The 22,415-nt window shown below is 50.5% G+C and overlaps 1 protein-coding gene across 2 annotated transcripts; it reads left to right on the top strand.

The window, feature by feature from the left end:
* The first annotated feature begins 35 nt into the window (after positions 1-35).
* Positions 36-18,376, top strand: BCL6 (BCL6 transcription repressor). Of its 2 annotated transcripts, XM_058811834.1 has the most exons (10): positions 36-269; positions 8,898-8,936; positions 9,947-10,114; positions 11,179-11,400; positions 11,552-12,535; positions 13,142-13,323; positions 14,291-14,458; positions 15,526-15,656; positions 16,092-16,229; positions 17,096-18,376. In XM_058811834.1, exons 3-10 carry the CDS (start codon positions 9,954-9,956, stop codon positions 17,237-17,239), a joined length of 2,130 nt encoding a protein of 709 aa, XP_058667817.1. In that variant the 5' UTR covers positions 36-269; positions 8,898-8,936; positions 9,947-9,953; the 3' UTR covers positions 17,240-18,376. The 2 variants fall into 2 exon arrangements, with proteins under 2 accessions (XP_058667817.1, XP_058667818.1); XM_058811835.1 differs by lacking the exon at positions 36-269 and having other exon boundaries at positions 8,738-8,936.
* The last annotated feature ends 4,039 nt before the right edge of the window (positions 18,377-22,415 follow it).

The raw sequence follows: 22,415 nt of genomic DNA on the forward strand, positions 1-22,415 counted from the left end.
CGTGAGACCCCCGCCGCCGCCGCGGCCCCCCCGGGACACGCGCCCCCACCTCGCCCACCCTGCTGGCGGCCGCCCCGGGGGGGCGCGCACACCGGGAGGGGCGCAGCGCCGGGGAAGGCGCAGAGGGGGGAGGTCCGTGGCCCTCCCCATGCCGAGCGCGATGGTAGAGTCCGCAGCTCAAATTCCGAGAATTGGGCTCTGTTGATTCTTAGAACTGGGGTTCTTAGAAGTGGTGATGCAAGGAGTTTCTAGGAAAGCCCGGAGACCAGGTGATTGCTGCTTCTATTGCCGCGGCCGATTTTACCCTTTAATTCTCTCGCTCGCTTTTTTTTTTTTTTTTTTTTTTTCTCTCCATTTTTTCCCTCCTCTTTCCCTCCCTGCCCCGCTCCGACGCTTGGCGCGGAGCCGCCTCTATATATTTCTACCCTTTTTTTTTTTCCCTTTCCCTCCTCATTCCTTCCCCCCCCTTTCCCGCTGCAGGTGCCCTTTATTTTTTTTTTTTTTAGTACTATTATTATTATCATCTCAATTTAATTTTTTCCCTGTCTTATTTATTTATTTATTTCACATACACATCCCCCCCTTTTCCCTTTCCCGCTGTCAGGCGAGAAAAAAAATAGGGAAATAGGGGTGCCTGCATGTCTTTAACGCTGGGAGCGTGTATGAGGGGAGGGGAGCGGGGTGGGTGGGAGTGTCTCCCCTCGCCGTCCTCTCCCGGGGATTATCGGTTATCTGGGATTATTGGCTTTCCCGTACGCGTGACGGCCGGGTGGGGACGGGGGGGACGGCGGCGGCTGCTCTCTGCACCTGCAGCCGCTCCGCGGGCGCAGGACGGCGGCGAGCGCTGGCGGCCGCCGGGCTTGTGGCGTGACTCGGGGTCCGCTCTCAATGGCTGGATCCTTCGGTCGGGGCGTGTTATTTTTCTTTGCCCTTTTTTTTTTCTTTTTCTTTTTTTTTTTTGTATTTTTTCTCTGTTGTTTTTTTATTTTATTTTTTTTTGGTGTGTGCGTGTTGTGTCGCTGTTGTCGTTTCGCCGCCGCACGAAGCCGCCGCGGAGCGGGGCTGGCGGCAGCGCGGGGGCTCGGCGGCACCGGGCACCGGCCTTTCCGCGCTAGCCCCCGTTTCTCTCTGTTTCTGTATTAAAGCATTATTATTGTTATTCTGTCCCCGGCGCAACCGCGAAAGGGCTGGTGCGTTTTGCAACCTGTGGCGGGGCTGCGCCGTGATCTGTCAAGCCCCGGGCTAAGAGCGGGCGGTGATGGAGAAGACTTGCGGCATTTCCCTGCCCGGGGAAGGGGGGAGCCCGCGGGGAGGCTCGGCCGCCGCCGGCTGCCCGCCCCCGGAGCACCGGCCCGGGGCGGCGGGGACCGCGCTCGCCTCAACGGTGCGTGCGGGGCGGCTGCCGGCCGGGAACCCAGCCGCGGTGCAAAACTCGCGAAGGGGCAAAAGTGTATGAAGCGACTCTGACTATCACGCTAGGGCTGAAAATAATAATAATAATAATAATAATAATAATAATAATAATAATAATAATAATAATAATAACACCAGCCGTGGGGAGGAGCGGGCGTCCCCCGCCGGGAGGAAGGCGGCGGGCGTGGGGAAGCGGAGCGCAGCCGTGCGAGGGATGCGAGGGAGGGGGTCCGGGCGCGATGCGTGCGGAGCCCCCCGCTGCCCCCAGCGCAGCCCTTGCCCTGTGTTTACTACCGCGGCGGACTTGGCGCGGGGACAGGCGCTCGTAAATCTGCCGCCGGCAGCCGCGGGGCTGGCCCCCGGCCACACGCTATTCCTGGAGCGAACGGCCGCGGGGAGCCGCGCAACCCCCGCGCCGCTCGCTGCGGCCCCGAAACCGCCGCGAGCGGGAGGGGAAAGACAGAGCGCTGTTTGTTTTGGTTTGTTGGGGTTTTTTAGTGGTTTTTATTAGGTGCGTGATCTTGTGTGCGCATTTTTTTTTTTACTTTTTTTTAAGCTCCCCCTCCCCCCCTTTAAAAATAAAAGGCAAAACAAAACCGAAAAAGCCCAACTTTGTTATGAAAACTTTCGTGGTCGGACGGCAGCGACCTCTCCCGGCCGCCCCCCCCCCTCCCCCCTGCCGTTCCCCCCGCCTGTAGTTTGCAAAGTCACAATATGAAATGTTATGAAATCGCCTCTTGGGAAGGAGGGAAACAGAAAGCAAGGCGTTTGCTCAGAAAAATCCGCGGCAGCCTCTCAGATGTGCCTGAAAAGCTGCCTTTAACCCCCCTGTTGCATTTCCAGGGAAAAGGCAAATCTGGGCTTAAAATCATGAGTCAAAATCAACAAACCCATCCCCGGTTAGTTTTTTCCACTGACTTCAGTAGGCGCAGGATCAGTGCGAAGGGAGGCTGGGGACAGACGGATGAGGCTCAGTGAGAAGCTGCTACATTGGTCCGACATCTCTGTCTTGGGCCAAATTGCTACTTGTGCCAGTGGAAGTGTCAGCAGGGTTTGGGATCTGGCCCTTATTTGATCTGGGAATTTTATTGATTCCTCTCCTGAGCCTTTAAATGCTTTAAAAATTATTATTTGCCATACTGTTTCAAGAATTTGAAGGATAAGAGCTTTAGGAGCAAATGCAGGCTCCTTCTTCCAGTCCTTGAGTAAGTTACAGTTTGAAAATTGCTCTAAAAATATTTTAGGGGAATCCTCTCTTTATATATGCACAGAGAAGCAGAACCAAAGATTCTGTTATTTTCTCCTAAGGGTAGGATTGCAGGTTTAAAAACTTGCATTATAGATGGCAAACATTTTGCCCCATGAAACATATCCCCAAACCATTAAAATATTCAAAGGGTATCTAGAAAATTTCCAGAAGAATGGATTATTATATTATTCCAGTAAGAAAAAAGTTCATCTCTTGGTGTTCAATTTCGGTTGGCAAAACAGATCAAAGATCTCTTGAGATACATTTCAATTCCAATTTCCAGTCCTCCTCAGTTCTGACTGAGTCAATATTGGGAGAGGAAGTGGAGGTTAACTGGTTAGTTATTATTGTGAAGGAAGAAGTTGGAATGAGAAGTGATTCTTACAAATCCCACCCCAAAAACAAAGCAAAAAAAAAAAATCTGTCTAAAGGCTTTGTGACACTTTTTAGACATCCCTGTTTGCAGTGCAGGGAGGATTCAGCCGGCTGTTGGATGGTACAAAAATAAACCTAACAGAAACATTAAGTTTTTCAAAACAAGGCTGGAAAAGCTCATAAAAATAATGTTGCTCAGATGCGTTTTAAGAGAAACAGAATTACATCGACAAAATTATATGTTTTCCAGGTTTGGTTGGGGTGTTTTATTTTCCAAGGGGAAAAATCGCTCCTGCAGCAAAGCGAGCTGGTGCCATCTAGTGTCACCTCCCGCCGCTCGGCGCGGGGCCGGCGGCCTCGGGAGAGTGGGAACATGTTTATTAACTGCTCGTTAAAAAAAGAAAAAAAAATGCTTGCCAGCTTGGAGGAAGGTGGCAGAGGAAACTCTGGATGCCACTGAACTTACTTAAGGAGCCTAATTGGAAACAACCGAGTGCTTATTAAAGTCACTGACATTTCCATATGGAGTTCTCTCTGGGTCTGGTCATGAAATCACATGTGAAAATCTTTCTGAGTTGTGGTGTTAATCTGCCCTTGAATTTTTGCCTAATTTAGGATGTATTGTAAAGCTATGATTTTTTTCTGTTTTCTTTTTTTTTTTTTTTTTTTTTCCTTGGGTGGGGAAAGCTTTCAGTGTCCAACTGCAGCAGCCCAATATGAATTTGTAGGAATAGTATTTGGGTTTGGAGCACATTTTTTTTTCTTAGTAAACAGTGATGTTATCCTCAAAACCCCATACAAATACAGGTGGTAAAACTGTGTGCCAGTCCTATGTGGTAGGACTGTCCTCTCACTTTATTTTTCCATGAAAAATAAAACCTTTTCACAAAGTCTATAGATGAATAAAATGAAGCTCTAATCAGTAGATGCATTTCTCAGTGTGCAATTTATGTACCTTCATATATTTGTGGTATTAAGGTTGAAGAACTGTTTCATGCCTGGCTTAGTCTGTATTCTGTAATACCTGGGCTGGGAACTTCACTCAAAGAGCTTTTACTCGTTCAGCTGGAGCCTGAAATGTTGTTTTCATTTTTCTGAGAAGTTGGTAAAATCTACATTTGGTGGAAGGTTGCTTGTGTGCTCATAACCTCTTGCTCCATTTTATAGTAGCCTGGGAGTCTATAAACGGGAGCCTGTATGCCGAGTGCCTGTATTCTTCTCTAGATCTATTTTTAAACCATTCTTCTGTTTGGCAAAAAGTGACACTTGGTTTCCATGTTTACAGCAGGCATTGGCAAACCTCAGGAGTTCACAGTTTGCAGTTTGGTTAGATCAGTATCCAGAAGTCAGCATCTGACCAGTGAGCTCCTTCAGACTGCAAATTTAGACTGCGAATGTAGTCCTCCTTTTTCCTTTTTTTTCTTTTTAAAATCCAAGCTAGATCTTATGTGTTAGCATCACTGCAGGATGGTGGCAGCCAAAAGACACGCCCCTAAACTGGAACAAGTGTGTAGTCTTTAGGACTGCTTTAAAACCCCAGTAATCTCAGTGGAGCTTCCCATCTAAGCCAGAGGCAGAACTAGGGGCATTTGGGAGAGGGGTAGGAAATTTTTGATCTAAATTGTTTTCCTTTCCCTCCTTCTCCTGGTCAGTTGCTGCCTTTGGGGCTGTATGCTGGGTACCCATGGGGAATGTTGTACCACTTTTTATGGAGGAGAGAGCTTGAGACAAGCACACTGCAGAACAGGCTCTGAATGGCTCCTAAAGAAGGTGTCCTGTAGGACTAGATACCCTTTGAAATTCGCCTCCTTAAATCTGTTTGTTTGGCTAAATATAGGGGCAAGGAGGTGTCTCTGCCCTGGCCAAGGCACCCCAAGCTGTGCATGTCTCATCCCATCTAGGTGGGATGCCAGAGCAGTTCCTTACTGCCAGAAGGAGCTGTGCCACCCTCAGCCCCAGGAGTACAGAGACAGGGAGGGTCAGGTGCCAGCTGATAATTTTCTGTCCCAGAGCAGGGTAGGGATGATCAGACACCTCCTTGGAGCCCAGTGGGGCCAGGGACCCAGCTCAGCTGTTGGGGACACCCGCCTCCAGCTGCACCCTGCTCTCGGGTTGGCATCTCAGTGCAGGGCTGTGTTGGCAGGGCACGGAGTCCATCTTCTGTTCTCTGGAGTAGCTCCCTAGATTTCAGCCAGGACACATGGTTCCTGCCTTCCCTTGAAAAATTAATGTGCCAGATTGCTTGGGGTCGTTTGAAATGCTGAGGAAGGCTCGACTCCTTGCTTCCCAAGGGCACGCACTGCCTCTGCCTCACAGCCACAGCTTGGCTCCGTAGAGGGCAGGGGAGTCCTCTTTAGTAGGAAAACATTGGAGGCAGTTTTAGCGTGCTTACCCCCTCCCTCCTCTGCATTTTCTTCTGCAAAGACCAAAACAATGTGAGACTTGAGCTGGGCCAGCTTTCAAGGGCAATCCTTTAAACCCTCTTTTGAAGTATGAACTATAAAGTTCCCTGCGGCGCTCGAGAAAATATGCAGTTTTCCTGGTTCCAAATGTTGATAATAAACCCGTCCAGATAATGCATTGCATTTCCTAGAAGCATTTGTTTGCTGGCAGGAAATTGGATCAGATTGAGACTGCTCGATAGAGTGAGTGCGATCCGCTCTCGGAAGGGTGCGGTGGAAAATACGACAGGGCTTGCACTGGTGATGCTGCTTTTGATCTGTGCTGATGCTGTGGACTTCTCTGTCTCTTCTTGGGTTATTATTAACCCAGCCACGTTTTGGCCTAGACACTAACCACCAGCTACTAAACTAATAAAACTGCTGTGACAACTAAAGGACACTTAGTGCCCCTGGATTGTGTGGTATCAGAAAGCTGAGCTGGGCACTCACACACCTACAGCCAAAAGCATCTTCTTCACCGTGGCATGTAGCACCCATGGCTTTGCTGGGGCAGCCACCCACACCCCACCTCATTTTCTTGTTGTCCCCCTGATCCCTGTTTTCAGGTTGTCCCCCTGATCCCTGTTCAGGAGAAACCAGGCATTCCTTGGCAGGGTGGAGAGGCAGCTGGCAGCACGCCCTGGCAGGCAGCAGGGATGTTCCCATGGGGCTGGGACCCTGCAGGGTGCAGGGACTGGGGAGGAGGAGGAGGGCAGGATGGAGCTTCCCCTGGGCGGGCAGTTTCAGAACGCTGTGTGGGATGAGGCTGTGGGGAAGGAAGACTTCACCCAGCCATCCCTCCAAGGTGATGTGAGTGAGTCGGCGCTGCAGGCTCTGGAGGGGTAGGAGATTGGGGCCCAGGGAGGGGGAGTGTTTGATGCCCTCCTCCCTGCCTATGCGACTGGGGGCGGGAGAAGGGTTAAGACCACGGGGTATCACCATGCAAAGAAGGATGGGGGAGCAAGGAATTCCCCCCTGTGCACAGAGCGGGAGGAGGATGAATGAAAAGGGATTGCCTCTAACTGGGAGAGTAGATCAATGGAGAGGCATGGCAGAAAAATGGATTGGAAGTCCCTGGTTCTCCCCTCTGCCCTAGGGTAAGTGAGCAAAGAGGGTCTCCCCTTTTCCTGGGGTTGAGCTGAAAGAGATTCCCCCACACGAAGGTACACCTTCCCTGTGCTCACAGAGCTGCAGGGAAGGCAGGGCCAGCTCTGGGCTCCTTTCCAGGAATGGGTTTTCTCGGGGAGGTGCCGGCAGGGAAGGGCTGTTCCCTGAACCGCTGGGGCAGACCCATTGCCTTCCTGGAAGGCAACAGCAGTGACTGTCCCGTGTGGCCACCCCCAAAATGGGCCCTGTGCCCATTCCAGACCTTCCTCTATGGGCACAGCCAGCCCTGGCACACGGCCTTGAGCACTGCCACAGAGCCCACACCTGAAAGGTACTGGACAGGAAAACTGGAGGGGAGGGGAGGGGTGGGGTGGGATGATGCTCTGGCCCCAGCCGAGCCTGGAGGAGCCTCATGGGATTTAAGGGGGATTTAGATGACAAAGACCATGCTTGGCTGCAGTGTGTTTTTCTGCTCCCCATCACTGGTCTCTGGTCTTTGTTTGCCATCCTGTTCTCTCTGGTCTGAGTATCCTCCCGTGCTGGGGTACAGAGCTAGTGCTGTGTGGGGACTGGAAGGGGCAGGGTTAATACAGCTCAGCACAGTGAGAGGAAGGAAAGTCCCTTTCCCTTTGCATGCCCACATCCTGCAGCCAGGAGCTGCTTGGGATGCACCTGCCCAGCTCTTGGGGCTGTGGACATTGAGCAGCACTGTGCTGGGAGGGATAATTTGGAAAGGTGGGGAGGGGGCTGTGCTGGGGTCCAGGAGAGAAGCTGGGTGTCCCCCTGGCAGTGCTGTGCCCTCACTGTGGATAAGGGGATTTGGCGACAGCAGCTTCTCACATGATGCTCAGGGGTACAGAGTTCATCTGGCTGTTGGTAACTTTGTTGGTTTACAAGTCGGTCATCTCCTCACCTCTGTGACACTGAGGTGACTCCCCAGAGCCTGGCAGAGTATGCCTGCCACTGTGGCTGAGGTTGGGGTGCCAGCCAGCTGCCCCAAGCACATACATCTGCTCATGTGGGCACAAGGATGTGTGCTGGGCTCCTTGCAGAACACTGTGAGTCCCTTGGCTCGCAATTGACGGTAGTGAGTGGCTGGCAGTGAGCATGTACAGAAAGGTCAGAGTCTGCAGTATTTGGGAAATGAGTCACTTTTTGTATGTGCATAAAGTTTTAAGCTGGCCAGGCTCAGAGCAGCTCTGAAGATTTGTGTTTGATGGCTGGAATAAAGCTGTAAGACACCCTCTGGGTTTTGTGTGTGATACCCTGCTTTAAATCTCTTTTCATCCCAGTGGCTCTGGGGATGGGAGGAGATCTTGGGCTCCAGTCCTGCCCATCTCTTGCAAGGGAGAAGAGAGGCAACACTGGACAGTCCCTTTTCTCAAGGATTATTTGGCTTCCTACAGTCTTAACAATCTAGGGGTTGGTCCTCAAAATGGTGTGATGAAGGTCTTGGGATTTGTTGTCTCATTTATTGTGCCTCTACCTGCTAAGGCAACTCTCTGAGGACATTCTTCCTGCATTGGTGCCAAGTCAATTTGGTTTGGTTTAAGAAAACTTTGGAGGATTAGTATGAGTTCTGCAAGGCAATTAACTCCTGGGTTTCCTTGCTGTTCTGTCCCAGCTACATTGCTGGGTGAAGCCAGTGCCTGGAGACACAGCTTGTGGTTTAAGGGAAGGCTTTGGCAGCAGCAAGAGGAAGGGACATTTGTTCTGCATCCTTATTGTCTCCACCACTGGCTTCCTATGCAGTCCTCGCCAAGTCACGTGTGTACTTGACACCTATATCCTCCCAAATCTGTTGAGCAATCCCATCCCAGGGCGTTTTCACCAATGGCTGGAGCATGTGGGTTTCTGAGGAGAGTGGCAGCAGATGTTTGTGTGTATGTCATACCTGTTAACAAGGTGCTGGGAGTATGGCATGGCTTGAATGTGGCACCAGACAGGAATTCAGTTTTGGCAGGGGAAGAGTTATCTCCAAAAGAAGTGGTGAGAAAATTCTCGCTTGACTTCCTTTCCCCACCTGCCTTTAAGTTCCTGAGTCATGGAAATGAAAATCTCCTTGGCATCCGCCCATGGTTTGGGCTAGAGGGTGTGGAAGAAGCTATGATTGGATTCTCAAAGGCTGTGATTGTGATAAGAACGTACTGTACCGGAAGAAACAAATGTTAACCTTACTGGAGAGTAGAAGGTTTGTTATCTCTAGCTTTTATCCAACTGATACTTGAGCGAAATAGCAGCCTTGTGACCTGCCATGCCAATTCATAATTATAAGCTAATGTGGTGTTTGTTTTCTTGTGATTTATTTGTAGGTTTGAAAGAAACTTTTGGACTGTGAATTGAGGCATTGGGTATGTAAATTTAAATCTTGTATTTTTCCTCCTAATCTGTCTCCCCTTTCCTTAATGCAATGTTTCATTAGACACAGCTGGAATTTGGTTTTGGGAGAGCAGCTGCTCTGTAGAAGCTACTGTATGTTCATGTGTCACTGGGGAAGGAGGAGTCAGGATTATGGGAGGGGGTTGAGCATCGAAGAATTTACCACCAAAGATGCACATTCCAGCCCAAACCTCAGGGAGACATGGGCCATCCTGGGTGCTGCTTGGGATGACACCTCTGAGATGTGTCAACAGGTGTTGTGTTGGGAGAAGGCTTCATATTCCTGGACTAACCCAAACCTTGCTCATGGGCCATGGTGTGGGTAGCAGCCCAGCAGGTTAGATGAGTTCTACTCCTCACCAGTTAATTGGGAAACTGTGGACAGGTCTTCTCCAGAGTGACCACGACTTGGGAGCAGGAAAGTAGTTTCCTGGATGAGGGCTGGTATTCCACTGTGGGCTGGATTTTCCAGATGTTGAAATCATTCAACTTCAGTTGGGACCTTAAGGCTTGTTTTGATTCCTGTGGCTGGATTTATAGCCAGACATCACACAGGTGTGGAGGATGGCTCCTGAGGGAGTTTGGAAGGCTAGAAGCTTCTAAAGTTGGAAACATTATGGAGATGAACCTGAGTGGGCGGAGTGGACTGGGGTGGGGCTGCCATGGGTGAGGCAGGGAGAAAGAGGAGATGGTTGGCTAATCATCAGGAGGGTCTGATTGCATTCACCCACCAGCTTGATGGGTGGGATGAGACGTGCCAGGTCTCACTATCGGGAGACATGGGACATCACTAGGCAGACTGACAAAAGCTTGGTGTGGTACAGGACTGTTTGCCTTGGGACCAAGGAGCTGGTGCTGCCCCTACCAGGAGCAGTTGGCCATCTGAGTATGTCCCAGAGCAGCAGCTGTCTCTTCCTGAGGTTTAGGGTACTTGCCTGGTTGTTCTCCCTTCTCATCTTCCTCTGATGCTTGTGTGTCCCAGACTCAAGATGGCCTCGCCGGCAGACAGCTGCATCCAGTTCACGCGCCACGCCAGCGACGTCCTCCTCAACCTCAACCGCCTTAGAAGCCGGGACATCTTGACCGATGTTGTCATCATCGTGAACCGGGAGCAGTTCAGAGCCCACAAAACAGTCCTGATGGCCTGCAGGTGAGAGCAGGCTCCTTCCCTGGCTCCCTCCTTGCTCCTTCAGCCTTTGGCCTCCAGAAGCACTGCTGCAGTCCTGTGGGGGCTCGTGGGATTCACAGGGAATCAGAGGCAGAGAAACAGAATGGGAAGGGGCTGCTAAGAAATTTACACCTGTAATGGGATTAGAGCTGAGACTGCTTCCCTCCAGTGTGCTGCCCTCACCCTTCTCCTTGTGTACCCACATCTGCCCACACACAGCCCATGGAGACCAGCAGGAGCACTGCAGCTGTGAGGCACATCCCTGAAGGCAAAGCACAAATGTGCCACAAGGACAGGAGAGGAGAGGGAGGGCTGGATGTTCACTGGGATGAGTGAGTCTTCTGTGACCGAGGTGTCCCCTGCCACTGCTATTTTTAGAGCTATTCCTCCCTGGCTCCCAGACTGCTGGCTGCACCCACCTTAGTTGATTAATTTTTTTTTTTAAAGCCTGATGTGGTCTGAAATCCCTTCCCACCTCCTAAGATTGCTGGAATTGCTTCCCAGTGAATGCTAATTAATATCCCACCATTGCCCAGCTGAATTACAGCAAATGCCTTCCAGGTTCTCTTGCTGACATGGTGTAAAGATTTCAAAAAGCCGAGCTTTGACTATTAAAATGTCTGAAAAATGTTTTGCCAACATTTCTCCTTTTTTTTGTTTTTCTGGTTTAAAACTGTGTGGATGCCCCGAGAGGCTTCTGAAAGAAATGAGTCATAGTGGAAGGGTGATGGTGATAAGAACAGCAATGGAAAAAAACAAAAAAGCTGGGGAATTACTAAATGGAGGCAGTGGGGAGTTGTTGAGCAGGTGAGATCTAAAAGCAGGCTGTTCCAGTTGGGAAAAGTGCAGTGCAGAAGACGCTTACTAAGCTGAGAAACCAAGCTTGATAATAAAGGGGAAGCTCAGGGAATTCAGTAATTGCCTCCTCCTCCTCCTCCCTTCCCATTCACAAACCCCCTCTGCACTCAGGGATTTCATACAAATTCTCCTTTTTTTTCCTTTGAATTGTCATAACACTTGTCCTCTGTACTGTCTCCCCTCTGCAGTGGCCTCTTCTACAGCATCTTCACTGACCAGCTCAAGTGCAACTTGAATGTTATCAACCTGGATCCTGAAATTAACCCTGAGGGGTTTTGCATCCTCTTGGACTTCATGTACACCTCCCGCCTGAACTTGAGGGAGAACAATATCATGGCTGTGATGGCCACAGCACTCTACCTGCAGATGGAGCACGTGGTTGACACCTGCCGAAGGTTTGTCAAGTCTAGGTGAGTGCACTTGGTGAGGTTTGAAGAGCTGGGGACTGTGTGTTTGGGTGGGCAGGGGAAAAACTGACAAAGTATCTGCAAATATATCTTAAACAGCTGAAAATGACTTTGTCTCCCTCCTAAACAATTACTTTGCTTTTCCCAATTCCAGCGAGGCAGAGATGGTGTCTGCTGTGAAGACCCCAAGGGAAGAGTTTCTGCCTGGACGGATGCTGGGCCACCCAGAGGTGATGGCTTATAGGAGCAGAGATGTCTCAGAGAATGGAATGCCTCTCCAAAACGGGTCCCTCTGCAACGGGAGGGCCTTTGCACCCGGCTTGATCAACAGTTTGTCTGGATCCCCCATTTCCTACCATGGATACAGCCCTCTCCCTCTAAATAGCTTCCTGGTGGATGATGAGTTGCGGGAGATGAGGATGCCTCTCTCTGAACTCTCAAGGGCAGGTGCCTTCCCCAAGGAGAGGATCCTGCCGTGCGACAGCTCCAGGACAATCCCCACTGAGTACGTGAGAACCATCACCGACATCTCTGCCAACATGTGCCATGCTACCATCTATGCTCCAAAAGAAGGTGCTGCTGAAGAAGCCAGGAGTGACATGCACTACAGCGTGGCTTCTGGGCCCAAACCTGTCATCCCTTCAGTCCGGAACAATCCCTACTTCCCCTGCGACAAAGTGGCCAAAGAGGAGGAGCGGACCTCTTCAGAGGACGAGATCAGCCAGCACTTTGAGCCCACCAACACACCCCTGGACCGCAAGGGACTCATCAGCCCTCAGAGCCCGCAGAAGTCAGACTGCCAGCCCAACTCACCAACTGAGTCCAGCAGCAGCAAGAATGCCCGTATTGGCCAGAACTCCAGCTCCCTCTTCACCAAGAGCCCCACAGACCCCAAAGCCTGCAACTGGAAGAAGTACAAGTTCATTGTCCTCAACTCTCTCAACCAGAACACCAAGCAAGACAGTGCTGACCAGAACGAGATGGGAACCCTCTCTCCTCGCACCTATGTGCCCATGTCCACTTGCCAGCAGTCCATGGAGCCGGAGCATCTCAATGTGCAATCCCCCACCAAGATAAGTGTGAATGGTGAAGACTCCACGATCCCACAAGCGAGCAGACTCAACAATATTGTTAACAGGTGAGAAGATTTCCACCCCCATTCCCCTCCCCTCTGAGAAACAGGACTTCCTGCATTGTTGGTGAGGGTTTGGAAGTGTGAAATATCTGTAGCATTGGGCTGGGAAGTCCAGTCACGAGCAGATGGAATCCCCTGCATTTGGTGGAGGGCTGCCAGTGACATTGAGTGCCCACCATCCCCACTGTAGTGGTGCCAGCGAGGACTGGCAAAGGAACTGGAAATGTTGGGTTGTGAATCCCTGGGTAACTTTGGCAGCTCTGGATGATTTTTGGAGCCTGGATTTGCCTAGCCTGTGTTTCCACCAGACTCCTATACCTTAAGTTTTTGTTGGCTGTAAGCATTGGAATGGCCAAAGTATCAGGGAACAATATGCTATTTTCTCGACCTGGATGTTCCTAAAGACATATGAGCTCATTTGGTGATGGACATCTGAAGGTTTGAAGCTTAAGGATCTGTTGTTGATCAGGGCTATGCTGTGCAGCTCACCACAAAGATGTCCCCATAAAACATGCCTGTCCCTTGTGTTGGGAGGGGTGCAAACACCCTCGGTATCTCGAGCACAGCAAGGGCCTTCTCACAGCTCTGTACATTGCTCTCCTTCCACAGGTCCCGGGATGGGTCCCCTCAGAGCAGCGAAGGGCAGTCCCCACTGTACATGCATTCATCAAAGTGCAGCTCCTGTGGCTGCCAGTCCCCACAACATACTGAGATGTGCCTTCATACCCCTGGCTCAAACTTTGGAGAAGAGATGGGGGAAACCCAGTCTGAATACTCCGACTCCAGCTGCGGTGAGTCTTGCATCCTTGGTCGTCTTTTTCAACCAGCAGCTGGGGGCTGTGCAAAGTAGGGATCTGTCACTGAGTGCCCTGTGATCAAACACACAGTCAGACCTGTCCCAGATGCTAGTGGAACACACAGTGCTTTACAGCCCCCTCTTAACTGTCTGCCCAGCTGTGTGCATGCATATGAGGGACGCATGCACATGGGAATTGCTGCCTTCCTCCCCTTCCCCAGCACCATTCAGATACCTTGTGCAGGGAGATAGTCACCTGCTGCAAACCTGGCAGGTAAGGACAGGAAAAAAGTGCACCCCACCCCACCAGAACCACAGGAGAACAAGCCTGACAGATGTAATGACCCATAATGGGGATTGGGCAAGCTGGCATGTCTCATGCATCCGTCATGATATCTTTATTATCAGGGAGCCCAGTGTGCACATCTGGGGAAGTGCAGATAATGAGCCTTGCAATCTTGTTACAAAACCCCACAAGCCCAAAGACAGGTATCTGTGCACTCATCTGCCTGTAGCTCAGGGAGGGGGAATGCAGCATTGCCACCTCTAGTGTGGGCAGAGATCCAAGGAGGGAGCATCACTGTGGTAACACTCAACACAACATTTGAGTTGGGCATCCTCCTACTGGGGGAGTCTGCCTTGTGATTTTCATCATGGTCATCTTCCCAAGCTCAAGGCAGATCTCTGTACCTGTAAAGGTTAAAAGACCTCTGAAGTTGCAGGAGTTGCTCCAGAGCTGAGCATCCTTCAGAGGATGCCTGGTCTTGAGTGCTTTCATGGACCTCTCTGGAAGAGGTAACAGCACAGTGCAAGCACAACTGAATATGAACCCCTGCACCTGGGTGCTTGTTCCAACACTTGCTCTGGCTGCCACTCTCCTCCTTCCCAAATCCATCCCATAGCCTACCAAGAAAGTGACCCATGGACTGTCCATCTGATTGCTCCTCTCTCTGCTCTCCCAGAGAACGGAGCCTTCTTCTGCAATGAGTGCGACTGCCGGTTCTCCGAGGAGGCATCTCTCAAGAGACATTCTCTGCAGGTGCACAGTGACAAGCCCTACAAGTGTGACCGCTGCCAGGCCTCCTTTCGCTACAAGGGGAATCTCGCCAGCCACAAAACCGTCCACACAGGTACAGTGCTGGCTGTGGGGACAGCTTTGGGGAGGCTGTGGCTTCGTGAGCACATGGGTGCTTATGGCTGGGTTTGTGCCTCTGCTCTGTGTCACAAGCTGTCCCTGATGGGAAGACCAAGGTACTTTACTTGGCACTGCCAGGGAGCCCTTGGACAGAGCACCAAACCTGGGAATGGGGGATGCCCTTGCACCAAGGGTAGAACTCATCCTCCTTTGCTGTAAAGCACTGAGCACTATTTTTAAAGGTGTTGTGCAAAATTCATAACTGGGAGCAAATGCATGGCCTCCAGGTAACTTTGTGGTAGACTTAAGCAAGAAAAAATATTAAAAATAGTCAAAAGAACATTTAGGGAGAAGTCTAAGATTTATTTTTACATCCTAGAAATCCAGGTCACATCTAGCTTGGCATAAAACTGTGCTGATGAGAAAATCTGTGAATGGATGGACTCTGTGAATCAGCACAATGAAAGCTGAGAAAGGAAGAGGATATTAAGGGTTTAGTCATTTGCTGACAAACCTAGGGCTTATTTTATTTCATGCTTTTAATGCTTAATATGTTAACAGCCAGTTCACAAGCTGGAGAAGGGAAGTCTGGGCTGATGACTGTGCTGCTGCACTGAATTAGACCCAAATTCCCACAGTCTCAGCTGAGCTCCAGTAGGGCTGTGCAGGGGACTGAGACAACACAAGTACCAGGGCAGTGTTCAAGGGTGCTTACTGACAGCTCTAGGGAGATGTAGGTGCCACCTGCTGTCCCAGGGTCAGGAGGAACAATGCTGTTAATCCTTGCTGGCAGAACTGCCTGACTTCCTCTCTTGCCCTGAAGGCTGCAGCTCCCAATCCAAAAGAGAAAAGCTGCCTCCTGAGCTCACCCTGCCCTGTGGACACCCTGCCCAATGCTGCTTGTTCACAGCCATCTCCAAAAGGGACGGGAGTCAGGGCTGGTGCTTCATGCCATGGGGTCTGGCAGCTGAAGGGACTGAACTCTGGGGAGCACCATGGATCCTGGGTGCTGAGCACACCTGAATGTAGCTAATCCCTCACCCTTTCTTTTGGGCTCTGCAGGAGAGAAGCCGTACCGCTGCAACATCTGCGGGGCACAGTTCAACCGACCAGCCAACCTGAAAACCCACACACGCATCCACTCTGGGGAGAAACCCTACAAGTGTGAGACCTGTGGCGCCAGATTTGTCCAGGTGCGTGTGGCCTCTAGGACCCACAGAGCCTGGGGAGGTTGGATGTGGTTGGATCTTCTCCCCAAGACTGGCAGATCTTCACTGCCAACACTGGTGATGCCTCATGGCAGAGAGGAGGGTGATGATAGCCCAGCTTGCTACCTTGGGCCACTCTTCCCATGGTGTTGTAGGATAAATATGGACCTTAAGGTTCAAGGGGGACAGTTTGGCTTAGTAAGGAGGCCTGACTCCTGGTTGTGGCTATTCTGCTCCATTTTGTCTTAAGGACTGGAGGTACCAGAGCTCAGACACACGTCCCTGACTCCCAGTATAACCCAATAGACTAAAAAAGCTGTCTGGGCAGAACCCCATTCCCACAGGGATGGGATTCTCCCTTGCTCCCAGTGGGATGCCATCCTCCCTGGGGCTGTTGTGACCCAGAGCTGCTCTCTGCAGGTGGCCCACCTCCGTGCTCACGTGCTCATTCACACTGGGGAGAAGCCGTACCCCTGCGAGATCTGCGGCACACGCTTCCGGCACCTGCAGACCCTCAAAAGTCACCTTCGAATCCACACAGGAGAGAAACCCTATCATGTGAGTGCCTTGCTTTTTTTGGTGGTGGGGAATCTCAGCTTGGGCTGGGGGACAATGCTGCCAAGCCTGAGGGGCTGTGAAGACACAAGGGCATTTGCACAGGCTGGTTGCAGCATCCTAACGCCCTTTGCCAGCCTCATGAGGCTCCAAACCAAGGTCACATCCCTGCTTCTTGTGCCCCATTTCCCTCCCCGGCATTAGCTATGCTGATGTGGTATTTTTTCAGGCATGGCTGTGTTGGAAACACTGACATGCAGCCCAAGCTGGGTACATCTTAGTTGCTCTTTTCTTCCACCCCATCTGGAAGAAGGTCACACTACTTCAAATAGCTGTGGCTTAAATTACAGCTGCCTGTGGTGTGTGGGGATAGGGGAAAGGAGCAGACAGCCTGGCCTGAGCTCCCCTCTGATGGTGATAATCACACCCAGCAAGCAGTATGCCCTGCCTTGCCTGCAGCCCTGTGGGCTCCCAGCTCTTTGCTGGGGCTTTCCTGGCTTTCACCATCTGTTAGAAAGGGAATCCAAGAAGAGGTTGTCATCTAAACATCCTGGAGCCATTCAGCTCAGCAGAGGCCAAAAGCAGCTCTAGAAATAGCCCTGTAGCTGGTTTGATCACCTTGATATGGAGCTTGGTGCTATGTCTGTCAGGGCCAGAGTCATCTCCTGAGGGACTTAGCCCTTTGTGCATCCCGTAATCCATACAGACTGCTGCAAGCCTGGGATGGGGTGCCTGCAGGTGCTGCTCCTCCCACGATGTTCCCACTTTTCCCCTGCTCCGCCTGTATAGTGGGTGCAGTGTCCTAGGGCCGAGGACATGTTCCCTACCACGGCGTTTGACACCCTCTCTCTTTGCCTGCCGCCCCACAGTGTGAGAAGTGCAACCTGCATTTCCGCCACAAAAGCCAGCTGCGGCTGCACCTGCGGCAGAAGCACGGGGCCATCACCAACACCAAGGTGCAGTACCGCATCTCGGCCAGCGAGGTGCCCCCGGAGCTCCCCAAGGCCTGCTGAAGGCACGGATTGCCCAGGAGGAGCTCGTCTGGCGGGGCATGGCGGGGAGAAGCTGTCCAAAGGATACTTGCAACACTTAAAAAAAAAAAAAGGAGAGAAAAAATATTCATCACATGATGGAGTGCCTCTAAACCCATAGTACAGATAGGTGGAAAAACATTAGAAATTAAAAAAAAAATTACAAATACACGGGTTTTATTTTTCCCAGTTATGTGAAACAAAAAGAAAAAATAAAATTATTCAGATCTTACTGTATATAAAACATAAAAAAATTTAAAATAGTCATTTTAAATGTCTGTGCAGTGGAGTGTTGATAAACTCTGGAGTCTAACCTTCACAGCCTTTGCCGTTTGAAGATGAGGAATGTAATGTTGATTTATGGGAACAGATTTTTTTCTTTTGTATGCAAAATGTGTGTTCTTTTAAAGAGAAAGTATGCTATTAAAGAGAGGGCTTTAACTTTTTTAACCAAAGGTGAAGGAATCTATGGCAGAGTTGTAAATATATATAGATATAAATATATAAATATATATATAAAATAAATATATATAGACCTTTAAAAAAGCTATATTAAAAATATATAAAATGCATTAAAGGCTCAGTTGGACTCTGCAGGCAGAAGCCACTCTGAGAATCTTTATTATGATAGAGCACTTAAGGAGATATTTTAAAGTATTGCATCTGTACAAGTAAGAAAATATTTTGTCTAAATGCATCAGTGTATTTGTATTTTTTTGCAAGTGAAGGTTTACAATTTACAAAAAAGTGTGTATTAAACCAACAAAGCTGCAGAAGGAATTTAAAATAATAATAAAGTGTAATTTTTTTGTTCTAGTTCTCAGTCTGTATATATGTAAAATGTGGTTTCGCACGGTGCCTTTCTTTTCAATGGAAGTTTTCAGTGTATGGACTATATTGAGCTCAGTTTCTTCAAGGTACAGCCTGATGTTGCAAAAGGAGTTTTGGTGGAACTCTTTAAGTGGGGGAATGTTTTATTTTTTTTGTTTGTTTTGGATTTTTTTTTGTCTTATTTTACATGCTTGTGTTATAAACAATCTCGGGAGACAGGGTTTGGGCTGTGTCTAAACTGCATTAATGCGTTTCTGTAAAATATAGCTGTACAAATAAAAGAATAAAATGAAGAAAAGTGATGTATGATGGAGTGAGAGGTCTGTTCTTGCCTGTCCTTCTCCTTAAGTACCTTGAAGCCTGGCTGGTGCCTGGGGAAGGGGCTGAGCATCCCGAGCCCTGGTGTGAGCTCTTGGCTTGGTGTGGCTCTGGCCCTGTATTGAAGGCAGGGCCCCTTTCAGCCTTGAGTGAGGGTGGTCTCTGGCAGGAGCAAGACTCAGGTTTGCTCTGGATCCTGGTGGGGACTGTGCCACCCCCTGGGTGCTTTCTGCATTGGCAGTGAGTAGGCAGCAGGAACAGGGCAGAGCCTGGGAGAAACCTTTGCTAACCAGCCCAGGGACAGCTCCAGATGGCTGAGTAGTTATTTATATTTCCTGGAATCCAGTGCACTTGCCAGAATTGCTCAGGGAAGATGACTGCCTGCTGCTCCTCTCTTCTCAGAGCCCGGTCTGGGGAGGAGCTGCTGTTCTGCCTGCCTTGTGGGATGATTCAGGGGAGCAGGGTCTGTAACCCCATCCAGGACCTCACTGGCCAAGAGCATCTCTGTTTCCAGCCATTGCACACTGGCTTTGGGCCAGAGCTGAGACAGCCCAGCCTGAGGGAGTCGCTGGGCTCACCCTGGCGGGGAGAGGAGCTACTTTGCTCTGTTTGCATGGCTGTGCTGTGCTGGGAGAAGCTCTGAGTGCCCGGGCCCTGAGCTCTGTGCAGGCAGCCCAACACCTCTGCTGGTTTCAGAAAACCAAAGAGCCTCAGACATAAAGTTTCTCTGAATTACACAGACAGGACTGGCTGGAACCAGCACTGGTGTGGAGCCTGGCCACGGCTCAGCACAGCCCGGGGTGGGGTCTGAGTTTCATTTTGAGTTTAGTTAATTCATGGATAACTTTGTCTTGGGGCTTGCCAGATGATTCACAGTGGGGGCACTTGGAAGCACCAGCAGGAAGGGGAGGGCCTGGCTGTTTGCAGGGTCAGGAGGGGCTGCACTTAGGAGGAGCTGGAGATGAAGAGAAGGATGTGATTTTCAACACACCATGGAACAGGGGTGGATGTGAGATAACCAAAGCAGCTTTGCATGGGAAGAAAATGCCAAGAGGGGGAGCCAATTTGCTGTGTTGCAGCATCCTTGCTGCTCTGACTTGGTCTTCTGAGGGTCACAGCAGGCTGAGACAACTATTGCTGACATCAGCTGAACATTTTTAGGATCAGGAGCTATGAAGATGCTTTTGGGCCCCATAAGTGGGATCATGATGACTGATAACAGCAATGCTATTCTTAGAGAAGTTTCACCTGAGGAATCGTCTTGCTTAGCATAGCCTCTGGATCTCGACAGGCTGCTGAGCTGGATAGAGTGGCTGGTCCTCATCTTTTAGGTCTGCTGCTCTTCCTTATGACATCTTTGAGCTCTTGCTTTTTGCGCTCATCTAAAGGCAATGCAGTTGCCTTTTCCCGTTTGCCTCTAAATAAACACATTGTTTCAGGATGAAAGTTAAACTTTTCAACTTCTACTCTTGCCTTGTGAGGCCCCTCCCTGAGGACTGTGTCCAGCTCTGGGCAAGGAAGACTCATTGGAGTGAGTCCAGAGGAGAGCCACTAAGCTGGTTGCAGGATTGGAACACATCTTCAGTGAGGACATGCTGAGAGAATTGGGGCTGTTCAGCTTGGAGAAGGTTCCAGGGAGACCTTAGAGCACTTTACAGTACCTAAAGGGAGCCCACAAGAGAGTTGGAGAGGGACTTCTTGCCAGGACATGTAGTGGGGGCACAAGGGGGAATGGCCTTAAGCTGAAGAAAGGTAGATTTAGATTAGTTATTAGGAGAACATTCTTACCCACGGTGGTGGTGAGGCACTGGAACAGGTTGCCCAGAGAAGCTGTGGATGTCAAATCCATGAAGTGTTCAAGGCCAGGCTGGATGAGGCCTTGAGTAACTCTAATCAGTGGAAGATGTCTCTGCCCATGGCAGGGGGTTGTAACAAGATGATCTTTAACTTCCTGTCCAACATAAGCCATTCTATGATTTTGTGACCCCCAGCTCCTCTGGCTTGTCTCCCAGCAGCCCAGATCTGCTGGCATGTGAAGAAACCCCACAAAAAGGCAAGAGCTGAGCAAAGCCAGCCTCTCTCCTCTCCTGTTTGGTTTGGCCAGGCAGGACAGCTGCCTGGCAGCCTACAGCAAGCTCCTGCCTGCTGTGGGGCAGGCATTTCATGAAGTGAGGTCTTCCCAGGCATCCTTCTGAGCAAGAGCCTATCTTTTATCCCGAAGGCTGAGGCCAGCATGAGCCCTCACCAACCTACTCGTGTTAGACACAGGGTGTTGGAAAAATCACCACAAATGGATCATTTGTGAGAGTTGACAATAGCAAAATCTTGCTTTCCCACCTTATTCCCTCTCTTACTTTCCCTTTCCACCTTTCTCAGGTGGGTTTTTAATGTTTAGTAAAGCTGGCTGTCCTCACAGCAGGGTTTTGACACACTGCTCTCATTTGACACACATATTTAGATTTCTCACCTCCCTGTCAGGACCTGCTTGCCTTTGAGCTCACCGCCTCTCTGGTTACTGCAGTTGTCACTTTTGGAAGCGGCTGGGCTGGACTGACAGCTCCACTTGCCCCAGAAAAGCAGCTGTGCAGCCACGACCTTTATTTCCTATTGACTTGCCCAGCTGCACTTGCAAAATAAATACTGTATTTTCCCGGAGCATGGTTTCCTCCTCCCGACGGATTTTATTTTTTTTTAAACAGTGATGTCATGGCTTTTCCGGGCAGTTCAGCTGAAGCGATAGCAATCCACGCTCACAGGCCTGCAGGCATCTGGCACGGGTGGTGTTTGGGGAGGCGAGGGAGCCCTCACACACAGAGCTGCCCTACACCCGCTTTGTGCCTGCTTTATACCCACAAACACTGAACTGCTCGGCCCTGCCCGTGTCCGTGCCGCTGGGTTGTCCGCCCTTGGAAAACCCAGCTTCAGAGACAGGCCGGCATTCAGAGGGAAGGTCACCACCGAGCCTATGGAATGGCTACTTGCCAGGAAGGCCCAGCATGGAAATGGGGATTCAAACTCCAGGGGAGTGAGCAGGGCTGGAGGGGGGAATGCTTTATTTCTTTTGGCAGCGTTGATGGACGACCCCCGGGGCCGGGGCCGGGGCCGGGGCCGGGGCCGGGGCCGGGGCCGGGGCCGGGGCCGGGGCCGGGGCCGGGGCCGGGGCCGGGGCCGGGGCCGGGGCCGGGGCCGGGGCCGGGGCCGGGGCCGAGGCCGGGGCCGGGGCCGGGGCCGGGGCGCTCCGCTGCATTCTGCCGAGTCTCCACAAGAGGGCAGTGGAAGACGGAGTTTAAGCACACAGTCCTGGAATTATGGAGTCGTTTGGGTTGGAAGGGATTTTAAAGGTCATCCAATTCCAGCCGTGGACATCTTTCCACAAGATCGGGTTCCTCAAAGTCTCATCCAGGCTGCTCTTCCAGGTGTGGAGCATCCGCAGCTTCTCTAGGTTACCCCTTCCTCACAGTAAAGAATTACTTCCTTATATCTAACCTAAATTGTCCCTATTTCAGTTTAAAACCATTCCTCTTTGTCCTGTCCCTGTATATCCTTGTAAAAAGTCCATCACTGACTTTCTATAATCCTGTTTAGGTGCTGGAAAGTGCTATAAGGTCTCCTCAGGGCCTTTTCCAGGCTGAACAGAGATGGTGTTAATAGAGGAGAGATATAGAATAATGCAGAGATAATTATTTCTTGATTTTATGTGCTCATCCATCTGTACCCATATTCTCTTTTCTTATGCTAACAATTTCTCACAGGTCAGGCCAGCATCTCTCTGTATGGTCCCAAACACAGCCCTGAATCCTGGCAGCCACTGCAGTAGTACAGATAAATACCTTGGTATTTAACTCTCATATTATACCTGGTACATCACTCTTCGCTCAGCCTATTCAGCTTTGTTTCTGCAAGTGTTTGTGCTGGTTTTTCCCTTGCCTTTAGCATGTCTTTCTTTTCCCCTTTCTCTTCCCTCTCCCTTTCCCTTTTGCCTTCAAGGCAGTTGCTATTAGCCCTATGG

This window comes from Ammospiza caudacuta, chromosome 11 (assembly GCF_027887145.1).
Source record: "Ammospiza caudacuta isolate bAmmCau1 chromosome 11, bAmmCau1.pri, whole genome shotgun sequence".
Taxonomy (NCBI): domain Eukaryota; kingdom Metazoa; phylum Chordata; class Aves; order Passeriformes; family Passerellidae; genus Ammospiza; species Ammospiza caudacuta.

Coding starts and splice junctions, on each gene's coding strand:
- BCL6 (XM_058811834.1), top strand. CDS start 9,954: ATGGCCTCGCCGGCAGACAGCTGCATCCAGTTCACGCGCCACGCCAGC. Junction 13,324..14,290: donor ATACTCCGACTCCAGCTGCG/GTGAGTCTTGCA, acceptor CTGCTCTCCCAG/AGAACGGAGCCTTCTTCTGC. Junction 15,657..16,091: donor GTGGCGCCAGATTTGTCCAG/GTGCGTGTGGCC, acceptor TGCTCTCTGCAG/GTGGCCCACCTCCGTGCTCA.